We start from the raw sequence: 24,502 nt of genomic DNA on the forward strand, positions 1-24,502 counted from the left end.
ATGATTTCTGAGCACTGATTTTTGTACTTTGGGGCTAGCAATACTAAAATAGGTTAATATTCTCTAAATGAAGTGGTAGGAATATTGGAATAACAAAAAAACTGTTTTAAATGCAGTGTTCAGTTTGAAGCCAATTAGCCTTAAATTGCACCATTTCTGAATAGTCTTCATCTTAAAAAGATCCATGAAGGTTATGCTTTCAGGATGTGCAATGACATCTCTCATTAGTGCTTCATGTGGGGTTAGTACCTCAATTCTCTTTTCATAATTTTAGGAAAAGTAATCACTACTTCAGTAACCAACACCAAGTATTTGGGGTCTTCAGATAGGCTGGGTAGTTAAAGCTACAGGAGGCTATCTTGTTCTCAGCAGTCTAAAGAAATCTTTGTTAATTCACAATGGAAAGCAATAAGACAAATCTCTGTACATTTTCAGGCACTCTAGTTTGCTATAGAAAACCATGAATTTCCAACTTAATGACACCTATCAGGAAGAATGGGTAATAAAGGCCATAATCTGCTATAGCTCAATGTTCACTGAAAAGTATCCCACAAATGTACATTAAGTTTCAATTTTAACTGGGAAAAAAAAAAAAAAAAGAACGCATTAAACACAGCAGTAGAGGCTACTTTCACCATATTACCTGAAGAACTCTCTACTACCAGGCAACATTTCCTAAGGTGTATGTGTTGCTTGAATACTTACGCACTCAAGGAAAAATGCCAGGTGCTTTTTATATTTGCAGATTGTTTCATAGGTATTTTGACAGAAGCTAAACATACGAGAGGCACAAATAGTATATAACATATCACAGTATCTCTCAATTTAATTTTTTCTTCCAGAATTCATACGGATTCATCATTTAGGTGGCTTGACTTGAATGCTTACACGACTGAAATGGAGCAGGTCAGGACCTGCTGGGCATCTAGAAATCAGGTTTGTTTTGAAAGGTTTCATTTGACACATCCCTGATGGCTGACCCTGATTTTTGACCTTATAAATTGCTTTCATAATAGAGACTCCTACAAATGCCATGGTTGTTTCAACATCCTTTGAAGAAGCGCTGACTCTTCTCAAAACATCTACTGTATTAATCCAAACACCTAAATTATGAATACATGACTAGAATAAACAAGGACAAAATATGCACAGTGAAGTACTAAATGGAACTGCTTTTCCGAAGCGCAGCTGCTACAATGTCCTTTTGCTCCTTAGTTCTCATTCAACATCTCCAAGGCCGGCTCATTGTCCTGCTGCATCTCCTCCCCAGAGCGCTGTGCCACGGGCTTCCAAACCTCCAAGCGATGGAGGGGGCTTATCTGAAACACACGTTTCTATCTGAAGTCAAAGGCTCCATCTCATTCATTTATATAAAAGCCATCTGTCTTGTCTGAGCATTCCCAAGGAAACATTGCACCAAAAGTCAAAGTATGTTGGCTAAGGGATCCTTTTCATGCACAGCAGTATGAAAACTGTACAGTCACCTCAAACAAAAGTGAATACAGCAACACTGCATCTGCAATGGAAGACTAGTTACTTGACACAGGGTGGATAGGGAAATTTTCATACAAATTCTTTAAATACTAAAACCTAAGTCTAACAGCAAGACAAGAGAGAAGAGAGCAAATAATCTTCCTTTCAAGAATCTTTCTCCCCCAAAAGGGATTATTTACTTTGAATTCTCTCTCCCACCAAATCAGAACAAATCATCAATAAAATGAGAAGCATTCAAATAGTCTCCACAGCTTCTTTCCAAAGTGATTAGATTTGAAAAGTGAGTACACTGCACTCCAGTATAAGATAGTTGAGTCTACAGTCAGGGACCTACAGCACATTAGACTTTTAACCTCCACATTAGGGGAAAAAAGTGAAGCTTGTTTTCAGAGCTCTAAGAACAGCTGCTTGTCATTTTTCCATCAGCAGAGCACACTTTTGAAACAATAACACATGATGCTTTAAGAAATGCACAGCTTACGCCAGATAAGTCAACATTAACTCTGACTCATATCAGTTGGTAACTTTTCTGCCTGCTTTTCTTCAGTCTGGCAGGCTGCCCTTCCAGCTCCAGCCTGCTCAGAACTGAAATTCCACCTTCTACCTGAGTGTGCTCCCTCAAAACAGGTAGTTCCTAGAAAGGGGGGGGGGAAGACAACCCCCCCCCCCCCAAAAAAAACCCTCTGTTTCCAAAAGAGCTGAAACTTTATTTCCAAGACTGAAATTCCACCCCACTAAACTGTTTCTGAAGTCAACAAAGTGAAGGCAAAGTTCTCCATTCCATCAGTACTTTATTCCAGGACATTTAGCAGCAAGACCATTGTATGTGATTATAAATTCATCTGTTTCACTGCAAAAAGGTACATAGCCCTAATGCTAATCTACGAAGATTGTCTGCAGATCTGAGAAGGTATCTGAAATACACAGAAAGTCAGTGTAATGAGATTCATATTACTTGTCTGTTGTTGCAGTGCCACAGCTATGGACTTTATTCAATCTGTATAAACAAAATACATATTTTACAAACACAGAGAAAATATTCAACACATTCATAAAACTAAAATGCAAAATGGAACACTATAAATGTGATGGCTGTTTTAAATCTATAGGTTTGTTCTGCTAAACCCAATGACGTTTATGTATCCACTGAATCCCCAGTGTATAGAGTTGGTCTGCTGTGAGTTCTCCAATGCATCAGTAAGAAAACATTGGACTGCAGCTGCCCGGGAAGGTCACACATCACTAAATACACCTACTGTCTACATCAAAATTACTTGGCAGAATGATCAAACACACACAAAAAAAAACCTGACTAAGAAAAACCATCAAGTTATGCATGAAAAATGAGATTATAGCATCAGAATGAAGGTCACTGTAAATATGCTGACCAGGAAATCACTTTCAAGTTAACTGCAATAAATGTAGCTTTGACCTGTTGCTTGAAAAATATGCGTTTTCTATTTTTCTGTTATATATTTATTTTTATCATGCATGATTAAACTTAACCAAAGAGTCTGCTGGTTTTATTATCTTTTGCCCTTCATTTAAATCGCAGCATGTGCTGCTGCAATGGGTCCCAGGAAAGAACCTAAGAGCTTCACTTTCTCATTACAGACTCAATCACATGCATGTTTCAGTTCCTTCAACTGCTCTTTATAGTGTGACAAAAAGCATAAAAAGTCATTAGGAGGGGCCTAGAAGAAAGCGATAAATGAAAGCGTGTCAATTTATGCTCCAGAAATCTCCATTCGGACGCTAAGGCTGAAAGGGCAGAGAGAAAGGGTGCAAGTCATAACAAGCATGTCTAATCTGTCAGAGAAATGAGCCAGGTCGTACGTTTGGGAAACAGCTCAGGAAATTATTATGATTGCCATATTAGCCTGCACTATTATGTGCATACAGTTACACGTACATAAAAACAACAGCGGAAAATTAAAGCAGCAATGAAATTAAGCCATGAGAACATGCTCAGACAGAATAAAAGGTCACCACATAAGCGTAATAAACTTAAAGTTTAATAAACTATAGACTTGCATAATGCAGAATATCTTAAAACAAAATAATGATGTTTCAGACAAGTAATGTATCAATTCTGCATACCACTATCTGTTACCAATGCATGTGACTTTAAAAGATAGGACTTCAGATGTATCTTATGTCCTATTAGCAGACAAGAGCTTGACACAGTGTTAGGACAGGGAGTAAATATGGTTGAAAAATATCACAATGGCAGCATTAAATAATACACTGTGACCACAGGGGACGTGCATCCCAGGGTAACTCAAAGTTGGGTTAGAGGCAGCCTAAAGAATAAGGTAGCTACTCTGCCTTCACTAGCAAGCAATTACTTTCTTGATTCAAACGCGAGCAAGCAATGCCAGCCTCTCCGGTGCTATTAGCACCTCCAGTGGTTGCTGCCATGATAATGGGCCAATGGCAGGACCAGCAGGTTATTTTATTCTAGATTTAAAAAATAAAAGCATTGGGCACCTAGACACAGAGGTAAGACTTTTAAGTTGCATTCACCCTCAATTTAAAATACTAGAAATAGTGCTTATATTACTGGTGCAATGTTTTTTCCTCCAAAAAACAGTTTCATCAAAAATTAAGTAAATTTCTTTCTCACTGAGAAGCTGATATACGGTATAGCATTCAAGAGTGCTGCACCATTGATCCCATCTATTTGAGAAGGTCAGGGCCAACTTCTGCTCCAGTGAGTCCCCCAAACCTCACCTATCTCTGAGAATAAAACAGTATAATTCAGCCTCTTAGCTTAAGTCTATGCTTTATTTATACACTATATTTCAGCACAGTGAAAACAAACCCAAGTAAGAGCTGCTGCATGACAACTGCAACCCTAACTCTTATGAAAAGTGATTTTAAACTATAGCTTTTTCCTCTAAGTTGTCACTACCCCAAGTAACCAGGCAAACCCAAGCACCTCTGTGAAAGCTCAGGATGAGGACAAGGTCCAGGGACCCTGCACCCTAAATTCCTCCACTTAAACCGCAGTAGCAGCTTCCCTCAGAAACAGCGGTGCTCCTGCTGGCATACTCACGCAGATCGCAGCGGTGTCCTCAGCCGTCGCCAGCTCTTCTGCGGACACGGCTTCTCGACAGAAGCGGTTCAGCCCAAGAGAGATTCGCCCTGGGAACAAGAGCCTTCTCCAGGGCTGCCCTGCTCCTCTCGCACCCTCATCAGAGGGGACCACCCCCTGCTCCTCCTCCGGCTCTGCCAGTTCAGCAGCTCATGGCAGGCCACAGGGATTCTCCCCTCTCCACAGTGAGTTAGTTAACCCTTTCCTTGTAATGACAGTAATGCCAGGGTTTCCATCTAAGGAATCCTGGTGCCTTTGCTTCCCCCTGCTACTGCCATGAGTTTGTCGGAGCAAGTAGTTCATACGCTCTCTGCGTCCGTACCTACCAGACAGGTACCGAAGTTCTGTTCCAAAGATACCCAGCCTTGGTAGCGTCACCTTTCAATAGTCTTCGCTTTCACAAGAATCATTATTTTCAAGTTCTCTAAAGTTGTTAGTATAAGACCACTTTTAAAAAGTTGTAATAAATTACGATATAACCCTTGGCTTTGTAAAGGTTACTGCCACAGAATACAACTTGGCTCAGACTTTCAGTGCTTAAAAAATGACTACTAATTGAAATGTAAAATCTAATTAGGGATCCTCTGATTAATCGTTACTTTTTGCCATCTTGGATACTGTTTTGACAAATGAGGCTTAGGAGTCTCACGAAGTCTTAATTACCAATGCTCCATATGGCTAAGGGTTGCACACATTCTAAATTGCTGCAAGTATGTGGAGCAACGGAACACATACGATAGCATTTATGGCTCTAAATATATTCACACAGACACACAGGTCACCTTAACTTTAGCTAACCATGATGGCAGCTCCCCAAACAAATTAGGCTTATGGCTCACACAAACTTCTACCCAATGCAGCAGCTAAAACATATCAACTCTGCTTATAGCTAAGCACCTAGATTACCAGACCAAAGGGGTACTCAGTATCACATTCAGGACATGTGCCCCAGAGCCTGGCACTAGAAAGGTCTTCTAGCATCACCATTTGAAGCATTACAGTGTAGAAAGATCTCTTCTAAGCTACCCACAAAGACAGTATTTAGAGCAGATACTAAGTACTATGTACCTAAAAGAAGCCGACCAGCCATTGTGCCAAAGGAACGAAACTTTTCCTTGCAGGGGAGGAGCAAGTGGAATAACAGTGCAACAACAAGAATGACAATATGACACGAGAAGTTACCCTCAACGGATTCGGGAAGCAGCTTCACTGAGCCACCCAATGTATTTCACTTCTCTGAAAAGATGCAGTTTTCAGCAAGTCCGTGGTGCAGAGCAGAATGGCTTGCAGTCAATAAGCTAGGGCGACCCGTTTCAGTACACACTTCCTTCCCTCTAGCGCCATTCAGAGTTGCTCCAGCTACTCGAGCATCAGCTAGCAATGAAGGTAGCTGCACTGCTGAGCAGCTTCATATGCCTTTTTATTTATTTATTTTTGTTTATTTCTGGACAGCTGCAAGTTGAAAGCAGCACTGTAAGAAGAGTTAAGCTACCTAAAACCAGGATCACAATCTAGTGGGAAAAGATCCAGCTTTGCCAAGCTACAAAAGTCAGCTTGCAACAATTTACACAGAAATGAGATAAAGCTGCATCCCTGTTCAGATGTGTTCTCCTGCGTTCAGCAAGTCTTTACATATCACATATTGCCAGCAGGAAATCTTCCTGTTTCTTGTGATTAGGACTTCATCTTTTAAACAAAGACTTCTGAATCGCTTGCATCCTCCCTCCCCATCAGGCTGGCATCATCACACCTGGCTAGCACAGTGAGCTACAACACGAACACCAACTTCCTTGCATCCTGGTCTTCAGTAATGGGAAAAGACAGACACTGGACAATATAAAATACACATATAAAAATTAAAATGCCCATAAAACCTCCATCTGGCACATGCAAGTGTTTGGGTATCTGATGGAGGTATCTCTATATCCTGGGTGAGAGATTACTATGCAACAAATCAGAAAATACACTTTAGACCTTGAATAGTGGCTGACTATGATATTTCCAGGACCATATTTGTGCTAACATGATTCACTAAACCTGTTTGAGGTGGCAAGTGGTCTCAAGTACATTTCAAAATTGACCAGTTAAGTTTTATCTAGGAAGGTTTTCATCTGATCACAAGCAGTGGGAAAAGGACAATGCTAACCGTAATTTTGGGACCTTGCTTTTGGAGAGATGGATTTGGCTCAATATATCTACTATGTAGGCCTAACTACTCTTTCTTTCTTCCTTATAGGTCAATGAAATAAAAGCAACCTTATCTGTAGTTAATTTTTGCAAATTTTAGTGCAGCTTCCTTCAGATGACTACCCTCTTCACATCCCAGGCGTTCAGACTATCTTTTGGTGATGGTGATGCATGAGGGCCAAGCCACACAGCTCACTATCTCCTTTTGTTGCAAGATCACAGATGGAAAGAAGTACCCGGTGAAATTTTTGACAAACCAATCTGTTTAAGATAATCTGTCCTGAAAAAACTACTGTATTCTTGGTTTTACTTAACTACGTAGAGCAGAACATGACCACAGCTGCCAAAGCACTTGGCAAGCTCCATTTCTCTGCAGTCAGTGATTCTTCCACTGATTTGCAGTCTGATAGCATCTTACACACTCAGGAGTTTTTTTTCAGGAGTTCCCAGAGCAGCTCGTGTATTCAAATACATTTATCATCTGGGGAAGAGAGGGTATTTTTGGTGCTTTGGGTGGGGGAGGGGGTATTTATTTAGTATAGAGATTATTGTAGATTGCCTTTTTCTCCAGGCTAACCACACTTCTAAAAATGCAGCAGATTCATTTCCATGGTTTCTGTCTGGAGATTAACAGAGTTCCTAAATGCAAATATAAAGCTCTTCTGGCTCACTCCAGAATTAAACACTAGTATCTTTTCTCCCTTCTATCTTCAGATAATTTGCTACACACAAAAACTGCAAAACGCTGTGCTGGAAATCTGAATCAAGCACCATATAAAGGCACCATATTAGGCTGCAACATAAAAGTTAGTCTTCTTAGCTTCGTGGGATAGTTGGTTAATTCTGATTAGTCCCCATTCAGGAGGCAAGATGAGGATGGAGACTTTCCCTGCTTATTCTTCTCCACTTTCATGTACTTTTTGCTGATGGAGATAAAAATCAGCAAAAGACGACTAAAAATATTTTATGCAGCTGCAGTACAGTCAAATGAAATCCAACTGTGGAATTGTAAGCTTCCTAAATAAACCTGCAACAGTTTTCCACAACCCAGAGCTAAGACACCTCCATTTCTACACTACACTAGACCACACACAACAGTACCGACGTGACAGTGAAATATTTTTTTAGACCTTCAGATTACAAAATCCCAAATTAAAGATGCAACTAAAAATTACAAAAGTTTACTTACACAGGTTACTTTCCGGTAAATTTGAGCAGCATTCTGGCATTCTGAATAAGGGTATTCTGAGGTAGCCATTTCCAACATGCACATCCCAAAAGCATACACGTCCACGGACTCATCATAGTGTTCCTCATACATTTCTGGGGCCATAAACTCTGGAGTACCTACACGTGAACACACAAAAAGAACAAATTCTTCATAAAATTTAAATGGCTTTAATTGTATTTTTTCACCTATAAAAATGTGCCTATTACAGCAGCACAAGGATGCATGTGAGATTATTTCAAAACAGGAAAGTAATTAGAATAAGGCTCAAGCATCCCCCAGGGAAGAAACCCAAAGGCAGCAGACACACTCGCACACCCAGAACATAACAGAACAGAGGAAAAACCATATATAAAAGTTCCAGAAGTGAACAGAAGTCTGGAATGAAATACAGCACGGTGCCTGAAAATACACTGGAAGTCTCAAAATGGTTCCTTGTTGTGGAGGGAGAGGGATGTGTGTAGGTCTGCGGTGGTGAAAAGGACAGAAGAAACAAGAAGCTTTCACCTTGTTTTTGTCAAAGTTAATTTGCATCTTTTTTTCTCCAGAGAGATAAGTAGCAACTACCCAGCAGATAGACAGCACTTTGGCAGCAAGCGCTATCACAAATTCATCTACAAAGTCACGTGCAGAAGAACACCAGCATTAAACAAGATTCTGTCACTGGATTAGTGGGACAAATCAACAAGCTGACTTACAGAGCAAGGTCCTGCTCCACAGGGAGCAGGGTGCCAGACATCTGATACGACTGGATAAACATCAAGTGAAGCACTGTGTTTACTGCTTCATTACGGCGAGCAGCAGCTTTGTGACAAGCGGCTACTCGACGCCTGCAAACGCTCCCTTTTACACAGGGCAGCAAGAGCAAGCAAAAGTTTTATGGCATCAACAGCTGCAGAGAAACGTGTCTGTACAGCGCACAGACTGGGAAGTTTAGTCACAAGAGTTGCGCAGCCTTCGCCAGAGAAATCCAAATTCTGCATCCAAATTCCCCTGTCCGCAACCTTTTGTCAGTTTAGCACGTCTGTTAACAACGCGTGATTTTTTGTTAGACCATCTTTAGTATCAGCAAAAGCACGACGCCAATTAAAATAATGTATAGCAGCAAAAATAGCTTTTGTCCTTACATGTATTTGGGGACCTGATGTAAGCTTTATTATGACAGCATAAGCTACGCCTCTCAAAAGCAGGGTTTGTCAGCAAAACTCTGCTTTTACACACTTTTTAATGTAGCATTGGCCTAACTCACATAATAAACCTCAGTTTAAAACATTCCTGCAACATTTGCTCAGCTTTGGGTCTCTCTCTCCCCTTGTTTATGTTCCCTCCACCTTGAAGACATTCTTTTGGCCTTTATAAGCCAGCTGGATCCATGTCAGGAAAGCTTAACAGCAACTTCTGAGTTTAATATCTGCTCTTAGGCTTTTTCTGCCAGCTGCTACGAAGCCTATGGCTGCTAAGAGGAAAGGGTTAACAGCTGGCGGACCCAGAAAGCTCTTCAGACCTGCTGCATTGTTTCAGAGTGAACCAGGCTCAGACGCAGAAGTGAATCTCATGAATTATGGAGCACTTAAAACAAGTTTGCTACAAATCTGAAAAAGTGACAGTGATTGTCTAAGAAGCAAATGATATTCTTGACACCATTCCAAAATACCATGAAAATGATATTTTCCACCCATCTCTGGGGGCGGGAAGGAATACGCACATAGAAGTATTCTTAACTAAACAGACCACATAGATGTAAAGCTGCTTAGTAGCTATTCAACTCCTCACTGTCGAACTAGTTTTGCACTGGTTTGGTTCCCTGAACAGACACACTGCAAGGTCAAACGAGCATCAGCGCTGGCACACACACAACAACTCAGTTAAAACCAATATAGAATTACAGCTATTAATATTCTTTTAAGGCTACTACAGCTATGGAGACGGTCTGCTGCAGGCAAAGATACGGTGGCAATATGGAAGGAGGTAGCAGAGAGCTCCAGGGCTGGCAACACACAGCCCTTGAAAGCCTGGCTGGCTCACGCAGCTGCTGGAGGGGAAGCCAGATCCGGTGGCTGGCCCTGCGGGATCCCACCCCCCGTCCCTTCCTGTCCCGAGCTCAACAGGAGCAGAAAGCCCACGGCACTCCCTTCCCACCTCTGCCATCTTGCTTCTCGAGGCAGGAGAGACCTTAGCTTCTCTCTCGTGGGGAGCAAAACGCAGTTTTTCACACTGTTGTAAAGGCAGGCGCTGGCCCAGCGTCATTAGCAGAAACACTGGTGTCACCAGTGTCTGCAGCCCCTAATTCTTTCCTTGGAGCAGCAGTACTCAAAAAAACAGTACATCCAACGACAACAACAAAGTTCTGTTAAATTGTCAAAATGAATACAGACAACTTGCCAGCAACCTCCAGCACTTTTCATGGTTGGATTTCTTTTAGACATGATATGAGCATGATTTGACAGCATTGTGCTAACAACTAATTTTACAGAAATTCATATCGTTATTACAGATATTATTCCCAGTCTGTGGACAATTGTTACACCGCAAAAAAGATTTACGGGAAAAAGTACAAACCCTCAACAGAACAAAACAATTATAGCAGGTAAAACCAAGAAACTTAACCAACATAAAACAATAATGACTTCATTGAAATCAACAAGTTTAAGCAGACATAGCCCCAAATTTCAATCATATTTTGACTTCAAGGATATCAGGCTCCCCATGTAAAAAGGCTACTACTTTTGTATAAAAAAAAATAGTAAACAAATATAATTCATGAGAATTTGAGATGTTAAAATAATTACTTAAGCAAATACTTTTTGAATGAGAGCACACTATTTTTTATAAATAGGCAGTACTGGTTAACACTATGAATTTAACTAAGCTAAGCCATTATAACCCTGAAAATTGCTTATTATCTAATTTCCATTTATAAAGTAAGCTAAGGGATGACTATGCTCATGACAATTTCCCTTACTTTCAGCATCCTGTCTCAGGAATTCACAACTTTTTAGAAACATCACGTACCGACCAAGGGAGATTTGCTAAGGAAGCATGGAGGAAAAAATACAATATGTTGAGAATTCAGGAGAAGGATATCACACATGCCTTCCTCACAGAGAAAGCGTTAAAAGCTAACATTTGCAAGGAAATATCATCCTTCAGTAATCATTCAGAAAATGTCCTCCAATTCAACCAAAATCAAGTTCAAACATGTTTAAATACTATTCTGGCTGAGGGAATACTTCTCATGTGGTACCACCTAAGGAGACCAACTATTGCATATTCTAGTGGAGACTTCTTTTAATTTTTTAGCTACTGGTTTTTAATAAATTGCAGACACTGTTTTGGTAGGATTCTGCCAGGATATGATGGAGGCATGAGTGAGCTCTGCAGCTGCTGCAGAAGCAAGCGATCCTGCTGATGGCCCAGGGAACGGGGACCGGCAGAGAGCCAGGCTCTGCAGGGCACTACTGGCAGAACAGGTTGCCCTTCCCTTTAGCAAAAGTCCCTGTCCCTACCCCAACATCACTGGAAACGGAAAACTTCCTCTTCTCTGGGGCTTTCCAGACCCTTTCCTGGCATCACCTGGTTAGTGAGAGAGCCGGGCCTCGCTGCTGCCCCCCGTTCTCTCTTTCTTCCTCTCCTTCCCCAGCAGCCGCCGAGCCTGTGCTCAGGGGATGATACAAGCTGCTGAGAACTGTTGCTGGCTCTTTTGAAGGAGAGAAGAGGAGGATCTCCGCGCGCAAAGTAATATTTTAATAGGAAAGTACTTCTCCATTCTGATACAAAAGGAAGGAGAAGAGTAGGTCATGGTAACATTTCCTGGATAGGCTTTATAGATTGAGATTTTTACAACAGTATAAAGGAACTGTCACAAAACCACTTTAATCTCTGCAACCAACCTGCAAGTGAAAATAACACTAATGTGGAGTGTGAAAGAAAGACAAATTAAAAAGACAACCACCACACCAGAAGGAAGCCAAGGAGAACAGAATGATTACCTATTACACTTTTGGCAAATGAAGCTCTCTTGAGGGTTGCCAGACCTAAGTCTCCTATTTTCACAGATCCAGTTGGTCCAGTAATAAAAATATTGTCACATTTTAAGTCTCTGTGAATTATTGGTGGAGTTCTTGTGTGCAAGAAAAGAAGACCCTTCAGGATTTGCCGGCACCAACTACGCAGGACTTTTGGTTTCATCACTTTAAATCTCTTCAGATACCTACAGTGCAAAAAATACACAGTCATGGATATAAAGAAAACAAAAGTGCTATAAAAGATACTAGAGATTGGAACTTCATTTTGGATAAAAACACCTCCCTTAGATGCCATAATAGCCACTCAAAAACATCAACAAATAGATCTTTCTAAAGAAGGAATTAGAACATTCATTTTTAGGGAGGAAGATAAAAAGCACTTTTGGTGCAAGTCTAATAGTAAAGCTACTCACTTTATGCAGAGAAAACAGTTTGAATACCCTTCATATATTCAGATCAGAACAATACTGAAGTTTAATTTTAACCAGAAGATTCTGACCTCTGTACCATGCACCTGCATTTTTTCCCTTTATCTATAACAATGATGGGGAGGGTACTCTTGGGAAAAAAAATGTAAAACCTGCTAATGTACTTGCAGAGCAGCACACTGGATATATGCAGTGACGAGTACTGCTCCCATTGGGACGGAAAATCTGTTCCAGAATTCATGCCAACTGTTTTATATCAACCTTAACAAGACTGTCAGTACCCAAAGCTATTAATTAATATTGTTTAGTAGATAAGCTAGAGCACTTTCTGCTTCAAAAACTGATTTCCCCGTTCAAGTGCTATGCTGTCTGAATTTTGTAACAAAACATGCAAACACAAGCACAAAAGTGATCACAAAAATACATCCTGACATCCCATGCAGAGGATGAAACAAAACAGAGAACTGCTTCCAGTTACATAACTGCAACAGAAGATCGGGGAAGAGAGATGGAGGCTGAAATTCTTCCTGTCAAATCCATGAAGTTCAAACACAGGGACAAATGACAGACACCAGAGAACAGTTCCATTTTTTTCTTTTATCTTGAGATACCTTTTTCAGAATATGAAAGTAGGATTTTTCTAAAAATTTCCATAGCTATTCTTAGACTCCTCACCAGGAGCACAGTACTTACGTCTTTAGTGTTCCAGAGGTCATCAATTCAGTAACCAGCACAATACATCTTTTTCCTTTTACACAGGATTCCCAGAAGTCATAAAATCTTACAATATTTGGATGCTGTAGACCTTTCAACATTTCTGCTTCCTCTTTAAATCTCTGTCTCTCTACTTTTGTTAATTTTCTGTCCTATAATCCAAAATAAGACATTATTAGTACTGCATTGACAAAAGTAAAATAAAGCCACTGTAACTTTATTGGTATGTTTTTCAGAATTCTAGATTTATGACTGTATCATGAACAGCTATAAAATCTTTTATACAAGCGATGAGCAGTGTGTATGAACTAGGGCACTAGCCTCAAGCCCAGTGTCAAAAGACAAAGACTTGCCCCCGAACCAGAAACCACCTGTGCTGTGCTACATGACAGCGTTACTATTCCAGGCAACGTAACCATATCAGTATCTTGACGTATCAACACACAGCTATCTACTTCCTGTTTTGGTTTGTGAGGATCATTATATGAGAGATTAACACACACAGGACCTCATTTCCAGGTATGCAAAGTAGTCACAGCTAAGCTACTGCTTTCTTTTACGACTGTGAATGTTCAATGTTTAAATGGTTGTAGGGGGGATTATACAGCAGCAAATACAAGGTGAGCTCCCCTGAGTAACCACATTGGGCTGTTCAGCCTTTTCCATTTCAGCAGGGAAAAACTATACAACAGCACCTCAAAAATAAGCGTGTCAATTTTTCTATTCATCTACAGTTCTGCTTAATTTTATGGACTTTTATTGAAAATTGATGAAGGATTTAAAATCATCCTTCAGCCTTTTCTTTAGGCTGCACATTGGCAGCATGGGAATATTTATTATTTTAGATTACAAATACAAGGAATGTTACATTCCACCGGCCTGGTTTTCCTAGAGAAAATTAGGAACATTTACTGTAAACTCCGAGCTGTAAATGAAACAGTAAGTAGTATTTAAGACCTAAGAAAGGCCTCTTCTTCAAGAGCTCCTCATGCCAGCAATGAACATATGCAAACTCCAAAAACATAAATCAAACAAGTCCCCCCAAGTCATTTTTTTGTAATTCTGCCTCAGCTGTCACCTCCTTCACTCTCCTGAGATCATGATTCACAGGAACTCCTGCCAACCTTCCAGCTAGACATGCAGCAGAGTTTACCCACAGCCAAAACCCCACCGGAGAACAAATGACCCTCCTGCAGACTCGCACACAGGTGGGCTTCACCTGCAGAAGATGAAAGGAGGTTTCTTTGTGCTACTTTTCCTTAGCACAGCAGCAAGCCCAGCCAAGTGGGGCGTGATGTCCTCATTGGCCAAGTGGCCATGGAATTTAGCAGAAGCCTCCTTAGCTACTTAGCACCTAAACCCTTACAAGAAAAAGGCATCAAAAAGTTCAGTCTCTGACACTATCATCTTCATACTACATAAAAGAACAAAATGGCACGTGCCAAAGCACTAGGAGTTTCACCGAAGACCACACCATCACTGTCTAGTTCATCTCCCATGGACAGTTATTCAGGCTGGGAGCACTTCAGTCCACTGTCCTAGAAAGGAAGCTTTTTAGTTCTTTAAAAGGCACAATTGTGTAACTGTTCTTATATACAGAAATGAAGGCTCACAAATCACTAAAATTAATTAGCTCATTTTTTAACCTCAGACATTTTCCTTTTCTCAGCTAACTTAGGTATGTTTATAACAGCATCTACTTAGTGTATTAAATTGGCACTCAGCTTATTTTTAACTGAGATTCAGAGGGATAAGGCCACTGCCATTTTGAAACAGTCTGCCCTCATCTGTATTTGCAAAGAACTCAATATAGTAATGAGAATTCACACGGCTGGAAACAAGTCAGCTCGACACAGAGATTTTCCAAGGGGAAGATCTGGGTTGAAGCAATTATGTTTTAGCTCTTCTTGGAAGACAGAAAAGCCTGCTTCTTCAGTGGCGCGAGGGGGGAGCATTCCCATTTTACACGGCTGCTGCTCATGGCAGCGTTTCCCTGAGCAACAGCAGCAGTCTCCTGGCTGGGAGCAGCCAGGGGCTCGAGGGAGGACACCCAGGACGCGGAAAGCAACGGCACCCCTCACCCCACGGTCTGCCGCGGGCGGTGGGCAGCAGTGCTCTGTGCTGCAGGAACAAGCTGGTATTTCTGCTGCTCTGTATTAACTGCATTTTTTGTAAAAAAAAAAATATATATATATATATATTTTTTTTAAAAGCTGTCTAATGAGCCAGTACAGAAAGTCTGGCAATTACTTTCAAATCCATCAGTTCTTCCCCTACTGCTGAGTCTCCTCTTAATTTAAACCTGGTAAAATAAATCAGACACACTCCTGTTAAGGAAGAAAAGGAGCATTTCCTTGTGTGAGACAGGAAGAGCATAGTGTGGGTTAGCAGAGAAAGGAAAAGAAAGTAACACAGACCTAGTTTTTTGTTTGTTTTAAAAACTTTTAATTTAAAAAAATACTGTACCCCTTGACTCTCATTTCCAGATTTCTGAGTATTGAGAGAAATTTTCCACTGTTAATTTGTGGGTAACTTAAAATATCACCTGGACATTGCAGACTATCACATTTGGTATCACTGGCTGCATACGACAAGCACCAGACCTATCGGACCAATGACTGAATTCACAGAACAGTTGAGGTTGGAAGGGACCTCTGGAGATCATCTAAGTCCAACCCCCTGCTCAAACAGGGTCACCTAGAGCACCTTGCACAGGATTGTGTCCAGATGGCTTTTGAATATCTCCAAGGAAGGGGACTCCACAACCTCTCTGGGCAGCCTGCTCCAGTGCTTAGTCACCCTCACAGTAAAGAAGTTTTTCCTCATGTACAGACTGAATTTCCTGTGTTTCAGTCTGTGCCCATTGCCTCTTGTCCTGTCACTGGGCACCATTGGGAAGAGTCTGGCCCCACCCTCTCTACACCCTCCCTTCAGATATTTATACACATGGATGAGATCCCCCCATCAGCCTTCTCTTCTCCAGGCTGAACAGGCCGAGCTCTCTCAGCCTTTCCTCATAAGAGAGATGCTCCAGTCCCATCATCATCTTTGGAGCCCTCCACTGAACTCACTCCAATGACTCCATGTTTCTCTTGTACTGGGGAGCCCAGAACTGGACACAGGACTCCAGATGTGGCCTCACCAGGGCTGAGTAGAGGGGGAGGATCACCTCCCTCGACCTGCTGGCAACACTCTTCCTGATGCACCCCAGGACACCATTGGCCTTCTTGGCCACAAGGGCACATTGCTGCCTCATGCTTAACTTGGTGTCCACCAGCACTCCCAGGTCCTTCTCCGCAGAGCTGCTTTCCAGCAGGTCAACCCCCAACCTGTACTGGTGCATGGGGTTATTCCTCCCCAGGTGCAGGACCCTGCACTTCCCTTTGTTGAACTTCATGAGGTTCCTCTCCGCCCACCTCTCCAGCCTGTCCAAGTCTCTYTGAATGGCAGCACAGCCCTCTGGCGTATCGGCCACTCCTCCCAGTTTTGTATCGTCAGCAAACYTGCTGAGGGTGCACTCTGTSCCTTCAYCCAGGTCAYTGATGAAGAAGTTGAACAAGACTGGACCCAGTACTGACCCCTGGRGGACACCGCTAGCTACAGGCCTCCAACTAGACTCTGTGCCACTGATCACAACTCTCTGAGCTCTGCCATTCAGCCAGTTTTCAAGCCACCTCACTGTCTGCTCATCCATCCCACACTTCGAGCTTGCCTAGGAGGATGTTACGGGAGACAGTGTCAAAAGCCTTCAGAATACTGAGATGGTCATCTGAACAACAGCGACAAAATGATTGCAGAAGACATGTATATACATATTTTGTATAAAATATAGATTCTTTCCCTGTAATTATAATCAAAAGGATAACTAAGCATCTTTCTCAGAAGAAAGCATTACTAGTACCTGGAAGGAGAGGTCAGGGCAGGGGTTCGGGCAGAGCAGCAGCCCTCACATGCTCCCCATCCTCTCAAGGCGTTTCCTGCACAGAGGCACCCTAAAGCTTCAAACCACTCTTTTTTAAATTCCATGAGGCTGAACAAGACACATGATTTGTTGGCCAAAACATAAGCACTTTGTGAAAGGGCTTAACAGTTGAGCTCTTTTCTACTCTGTGGCAGCAAGATCACTTCTGTTGTCACTTTAACTGCGTGACTCACTCAGTGTTTATTCCAAATCCAAAAAAACCTTCACGGACATTTATTCCCTGCCATATAATCCACACCATGCAAAAAAAGCTTTGTGCTATAGGTAAGGATCTAAGCTTTAAACAACTACCTTTGAACAACAAAATTTTAAGATGGGAAACCGGATTCTTTGAAGAGGTAATGTCAAAGAAGGCTAATCCATTTAAACTGGATTTAAGGTGTCACTTTGCATAACCGAAACTCAAATGAAATTTACGCAGATCTGGAGGTGAAGCAAGTTCTCAGATTCAGGCAGCGAGTCACTGGCCAGCATGTTGCCTGCAATGGAAGACATTGCCAACATCAAGCAGCTGAAGGAGGTGGCTCAGGGATGCTGAGTAGCTGCATTGCTCTGCTCCTCTGTAGCATGAGGAAGGTGACAGTGGTGTCACACTGAGGTGACAAACAAGCTCATTGTTGTCCCACTGCTTTAATATCACTCCTTCTCTTCTGAGATTCCCCAAGACACAAGACTTGAAAGGAAAATCAGAAAATGCTTTCAGTGTGATCTGAATGATACCAATATTAGTTTGCAGGTATTGGCACACTTCATTTCCTTATAAGGTGTCCACACTGCTTGGCTCTTTCCCACTTCCCTGGGACATAGAGTCTTGGCTCTGGGGGCTACATTGTAACTCCACTTAAAATAAACGAAAGCTTCTCAAACCTATTAAATAGCATGAAGGTTTCTAAAATAAACTTCAACCTTCAAAAGTTCAGAGCAATCACACTAAGCTGGTTCAACTTTTCCAGAGTAACTGAATTTAAACAGAACTAAGCAAGAAGTGAGACAGCTGTTCAGTCCATGTTAGGAAGGAATCTATAAATTTATCTTGTTTTTTCATCTTAATAAGCTGTAAAGAATGCCCTAGAGAGATTTTTCCTCACCTCTGCCAGAAGTTGTCTGCTTAAAAGGATTCAGCGCAAAATTTGTCTGCAGCAAAATCGGGACCAAAGCAGTGCTGAGAACAGATATAGCAACCATGAGCTTTCCTACACTTGGAACCTAGATACACCAGTTTTGCAAACATATATGTAATGCAAACTGATAAGTCTGTTGTTTTATTATAATGACATAACTAGAATCATACCTAACGCTTCACAAAACGCAAAAGCAAATTTACTCTTTTAAGCAGAAACTTCCACACAGCGTATAAAGCAGAATGGTTTGAGCACCCTTCCCGAGCGCAGCCACATGGGTCCGTGGTCAGCCGCCTTAGCCTGTGCTCAGAATTTGCCAATTTATTATTACAGCTACTCTGGGGCTGCTGCGGTTAGGTATTTACCGAGTGCCTCTGCAGGAATAAACCACAACAGCGGGCGCTAGCAGTACAGCTCGGGCAGAGCATCACTGCTTACACAGACACTGCCCAGCCACCTATGGAGCCTGGGTGACTTATGGCTCCACGATTCAGCCTTTTGTATAAATAAACAAGCACTAAATGGTTTGGGATTACACAATGTATCCTTCACTATGAAAGGCAGTCTGTAACAGACAAATAATAAGCAGTAAAAGGAGGTTATAAATCAAAAACTTGTTTCTCTTCATTGACTTCCTTCGCATTCTGCCTGTTGCAAACCAGATTATAACTGCATGGTCGGTTTTAAGCATCAAGCCACTGAAAGCTATTTGCTTTTTTGGGGGAGAAAGAAAGAATTCCCAATTAGTATTTTATATCATTGCTCTCGGTAAATTAAACACTGATTCAGAGAGTTATAAGGGACTGAATAAAATGAAGTTTGTAGCAGGAAGTGACATTACATAACTTCCTATCTGTAAATCATATTTCTGCAAATTAGTCACCAGTCTAAGACACACAGGCTCTCTGCTTCACTCTGTTTTTTCCAGGCAGTTACATAAGTCTTCTCTTTGGCAATATAAAATTTACCCCTTCACTAAGTTCCTTGGTGTTGAACAATAGCGAAGATTGGAATCAGGAAGAAAATGTATTAATAAAATGAAAAGGAAGGCTTACAAATTACATTCTGGAATGACACCCAAATTAACAGCAGGAGCATGTTCTTAGTCATCTACAAGCATCATTTCCTCCAGGTTGTAACATATGGGCTCTGACTAAGTCTTTGAAGTTATACAAGCAAGAGACTTGTTTTCACCTGGGTCTTTAGAAGGTTTCTGAGAGAGATTAATCACTGACTTCAAGTTTCTTGCCTACTAACTTGTGAGTGGCTGCAAGGTTTGGGAATGAACTCTATTCCATCACCACCCCATGAGAAAAGGAGATCAAATGAAAAGATAAAAATAAAAAAAAAATCTTGTGTGGTCTTATGTAGTAACGTGTATATCTATTTAAGAACAGAGTGTTTGTGGAAAAGCTGTTACCAAACTAGAAAGCTGTGTTGCTTCTGCAGTTTCACTGTTTTTAAGTTCTTCTGCTGAAAGTCTTGAATTTTGAGTAACATTAAAAATATTTTAAATACTTTAACCCCTTTAAAAGTGGCACTGACTTAAGAGTAAATTCACTCTTGCTCCTGAGTGAGCCTTGGCCATGATGCTGCTGTTTTTAAACAACTGACTGTAAAGTCCTCCTGTCTCACTCTGAGGACTGTCAGTGTTTTGAAAGATCATTTTAACCTGCGGAGTCAGGCTTCACAAAACCCTGGGAATAAAAATTTGTTTAAGAAAAAAGAATACAAGACAGAAAGAGAAACTAATGCCCCACCAGGAGACGGGGGAAGGCAGCAAGGACAGCATGTCTCCTTCCCTGGCACAGGACTTGGGCATGCCTTACCCAGACTTCTTGGCCTAAGGGCTTCTACTTGTGCATCCAGCTGGCCTGTAAACACTGGCTTGTTATAGAAATGCTAAAACTCACACAGTTGTACTTACTGCTGGTTATTTCATTTTGTCTAGCAGGACAAAGTCCTCATTTTGGAACAGATTTAGGTCTGTCTGGTGAAGACACGGGTCTGCACACAAGGCAAGTGCTCACCTCTGTCATGTAGGAGTTGCAACAGGGGCAGATTTCAACTTTTACCCCTCTTAGCAATAAAGAGCAGAAATTAGAATTCAAATATCTAAATCATCAGAATCAACTTTAACATCAGTGTGTCAAATCTGCACATTTGCTCATACACTGCAAATACTATTCTAATCAGAGATCACCATGAACTATGAAAGCATCAATGGGACCCATTGATAGCTTTCTATAAATAGCTGAATACTGTTTTATTGCAGATTTATGAAGTGAAGAAGCGTGCAGTTCTGGTCTGCCCTACGGTCACAAGTTTGAGAGGAAGATACAGAGCTTGGTCAGAGCAGACTGCATTCTCCCAAGACACACTGCAGTGTGAGGAACTTGCTTTGCTCCTACTGCCTGCTTAAGGCATATTAGCTGGTACCTGTATATGACTGGTAATTCATTAAATTCTGTATTGATGGTACTGCCTTTTCAGGTAAATACATCATAATTTTGGAAAAGTTTTTGAAGTAACTAGCAAAATAGAAAGATCTACCAGTAACAGAGTCCACATTTATGTAGGGCAGCTGTTCTGATCACATAAAGTCATGAAGGGTGGTCACGCTTCACACTCCAATTCAGGGCTGAAGATACTATTCAGAACAAGACTTGGTTTGAGGGATATTATGTGGTTTGTAAAAAGTGCAAGTTGTTTATTCCAGAATTACCTTGTGTTTGGACAGAGAACTTCACACTACCTGTGTGGCTGGAGTAGAAATGTGTATTTCTTGAAGGAATTTTTTTGCCCAGCAATATTTTACACTTTTAGAAACCAGTTCTCCAAATTCTTTCAGGGAATGGTTTCAAAAACCTTCACCAGTGCTACAAGAGATTTGTCAGGAAAAAGCTTTCCAACAGCTAAACTTTATTTCTTTTTTGAAAGTTAATCTTCATCACCAACACTATATGAAATAATCATTGAGAAATACTGGTAGAAATATATCACTCTTCCTGGCTACTGAACAAAATATAGCATACATTACTATAAAATCTGATCTCGGCCATCTCCATAACAATTAGTAAGTTCTCCTATAAGCAACAACTACTGATGTCAACAGGAATAACAATCTATTTGGTTTATTTAACCTTTTGATACTGTTATTCAGAAACATTTAAAAATCCAAAGGCCTTAGAAATAAAGTTGGACAATAACACATTTAAGAAGAAAAAATTAAAATAATTTTGCATTCAAAATGAAAGCTTCCCTCATTTACTACTAACACTCACTTAGTACTATCACTTTTTGCATTTCACATTAAGGCTTGACTACTATCATCCACTAGCAGAGAAATACAGGATTTCTCCCAAGGGCATAACTGGGAGCAAAAGCAGGTTCAGACATGCAGCAGCTTGGACTGTGAAGCACTTGAGATATTACTGAAGTAGCTGCTCTCATGTACCAGGTTTATGTCTTTATTATTTCAGCACTCACATGACCTATATTATAAATTTTTAATAGCATCTAGGATCTTTTATTTCCACACACTATATGCTCAAATATAAGCACCTGTCATTAAAAGTTGTCCTAAAGCAGAAAATCCCCTTTCTGGGAACAAGCAACAGATATGCCATTAGACAACTTGCAAATCAGGAATAAAAAATTACAGCTTCATTACACATAAGCTTTCAGCCAACATTTTTCCTTCACTAAGCCACTCTCTGTGAAGTTACAGCCCACTATTTGTTAGCTATATTAGCGAAACACACTGAGGTTCCCAGAGGCAACTCACTTTCCAAATGCATAAAAAGCAGTCCTTATCCCCAAGACGCTCACAGTTCAGTGACCAGGACCCCATTCCACAGAAAAGGTGGAGAGAGATTAACTTATTTGCCCGAGTTATTATTAGAAATCTACAGAAAATTCAGCACTGAATCCAAATCTCGCACTGGAGGAAAGGCTGAGCTTCCTTCCTTGCTGGAGAGGAGAACAGCTTGCTACTTTTTAACTCACTCAAGGCACCTGCCCTACGGTGGAGTAACAGTGAAATTCACATCTTCTACTGGCTTTAAGATACTAAAAAACTTTTCTGGCAAGGTGCAGGAGGAAAGTGAATCAGTATCTCACATCAGAGCGCTCTATGTAAGAGTCACGAATGCATAAGAAACCCAGCACCTTTTGCAGAGCCCATGTTTTATTGATCAAAACCTCCAAACATTACTACACTTTGATAACCTATGGTTACAAAAAGTTTATGTCACAAGCAATCGAATTGATTGCAGGCAGCACCCCATTAACTCTCTTCATTACCAATGCTTCACAGGTTCCACTTTAGCACGTAAATTTAGAGGAAATACCAGAAATAGTTCAGAAGGACTTTTTCAAATGAAACCATGAAATAAATACGTGAAAAAAGCTGGACAAACTCTGTGACATCAGACCAAAGCACAGCTTCCACTTCTCAGTGAACACAGAAAAAAAATTAAAAAACCTTTAAACGTGCCATTACACTCTGGTATTTCATTATTTTCTGGAATTCACTTCTGAACTAGGGTTCATTAAAGTTTATGCAACAGTTTGTGCTGTTTCTAAAGAGCATTTTGCTTCACTTGCTTCATGTCATCCATGAACACAGTATTTGGTCATGCAAAATGTCTCATACTGTGAGACATAACATCTCAAACAGATGAAGCCAAATTCCCATGTCTCCTAGCAGGAGTAAGCTGAGTATGGACATAACCATTCCTACTTACATTTTCATTTCTAAGTGTTTTTAAAGAGTACCATTTGCAGACTGGAAGACCCAGAAACAACATACAAATACCCTAAAGTACCTTGGCTGTTACCCTCATAGTTATAACTGTGGTTATGAAGGACCTTGTTTCAGTGCTGGACTCACATATATCATGTAAACCTCGACAGAGGAGGAGATGGGTCTAGCAGCGCCCTGGAAGCAGAAGGATTGCATGTGGCTCATCCCTTCTGGCCCAGACAGCTGTGGCAGGCAGGGGAAGAGACATTTGAGTGCTGCTGCTGCCCCAAAAGAGTCTTCCAATAGCTGAAAATGCACAAAATGGAAGAGAGGAGACGCTGCTGCCCTCAGAAGGCTGCCGTTTTCCAGGCATGGCGAGAAGGGAGAAGAGGGATTTTAAGGGTATGAAATTCCTGCAGTTTCTCCTTTCTGTGTGCAGCTGTCTCTGCTTTACCATTCTCCATTGCTGGCCAGGTAAGAGTTCTTCCTCGCACCCTGCCTGCTCCAGAGAGGCCTCGCCTGAGGAGCACCACTTTTCTGAGCCTTCTGAGACAAAGCGAAAACGCTGCTAGTTACCCCATGTTACCATTCGGCATGTAAATGTTGAGGCTCACTTGGCCATCAGGCTTGCCAATGGGAATTAGCACAGCACAAAGAATTAGCGGAGTAATGCAAGTTTTATTTAGTTTGCCTTACAAATTTTATTTGACTGCTTCTTAAGTAGCATACAATCTTGTCTTTCCACCAGGCAAACTTCATTTTCCTCTCAATTTCACCCCATTATTTTTACCATTTCCCATCCTGCTATAATCTATCAACTTCATACTTCAGTTTGGAAAACACACTTTATCAAGTGAGATGTTCTTACCAATGAATTAATTATAATCTGCAAATAACCCTAAATAAAGAATAGAATACTAATCTACAGTCACACACACTCAGGAAAAATAAAACTCAGTAACCCAAATGCTGCTCCATAACATGCATCTTTCAGTATCTTGGGTGTTTTGAATAGCTAAATTAAGTTTTGTCAACTAATTGGTTCCAAACGTAAACCCACTAAGACAACAGAAACACTTGCACAGGTTTATAGTTGTATTAAAATACTTTGTAAGCGATTAAGATTTTCTTTGCTTCATTAGCAAAGCTAAGAACTAGCTAAATAGATTCTTTTCTATCCAGTGACATTTGCAAAATGGAAGAACATAAGTGATATATAGAATGAATTTTAAACATTTTCACCTTTAACTAGTTTTCATCAATCATGAAATATTTTTTTTCAGCAGAGTAGCTTAAAAGAAACCATTACCTTCAGAACTTATTTTTAGCCAGAAATGGAGTAACAGGAAATATATTATCATGCTTTTAATGGAGTATCTTTAAAGTCGGAAGATATATTTTTTACCTCCCAAATTAAGCCTATGAACTGTGTTGTATTCATTAGCCAACCACAGGTTTAGTCAGAGTTATCAGTCTTAG

At 40.8% G+C, this 24,502-nt stretch overlaps 1 protein-coding gene across 1 annotated transcript in view; it reads right to left on the minus strand.

Annotated features, from left to right (window-relative positions):
- WNK2 (WNK lysine deficient protein kinase 2) overlaps window positions 1-24,502 on the minus strand; it is a 123,662-nt gene that overhangs the window by 63,979 nt on the left and 35,181 nt on the right. Inside the window, exons 2-4 of the mRNA XM_026076776.1 lie at window positions 13,153-13,325; window positions 11,996-12,216; window positions 7,968-8,125 (exon numbers count right to left, since the gene is read on the minus strand). Coding sequence (XP_025932561.1) covers window positions 7,968-8,125; window positions 11,996-12,216; window positions 13,153-13,325 — 552 coding nt within the window. The remainder of the gene's footprint in view (window positions 1-7,967; window positions 8,126-11,995; window positions 12,217-13,152; window positions 13,326-24,502) is intronic.

Source organism: Apteryx rowi, unplaced genomic scaffold (assembly GCF_003343035.1).
Source record: "Apteryx rowi isolate R43461 unplaced genomic scaffold, aptRow1 scaffold_111, whole genome shotgun sequence".
NCBI classification, from domain to species: domain Eukaryota; kingdom Metazoa; phylum Chordata; class Aves; order Apterygiformes; family Apterygidae; genus Apteryx; species Apteryx rowi.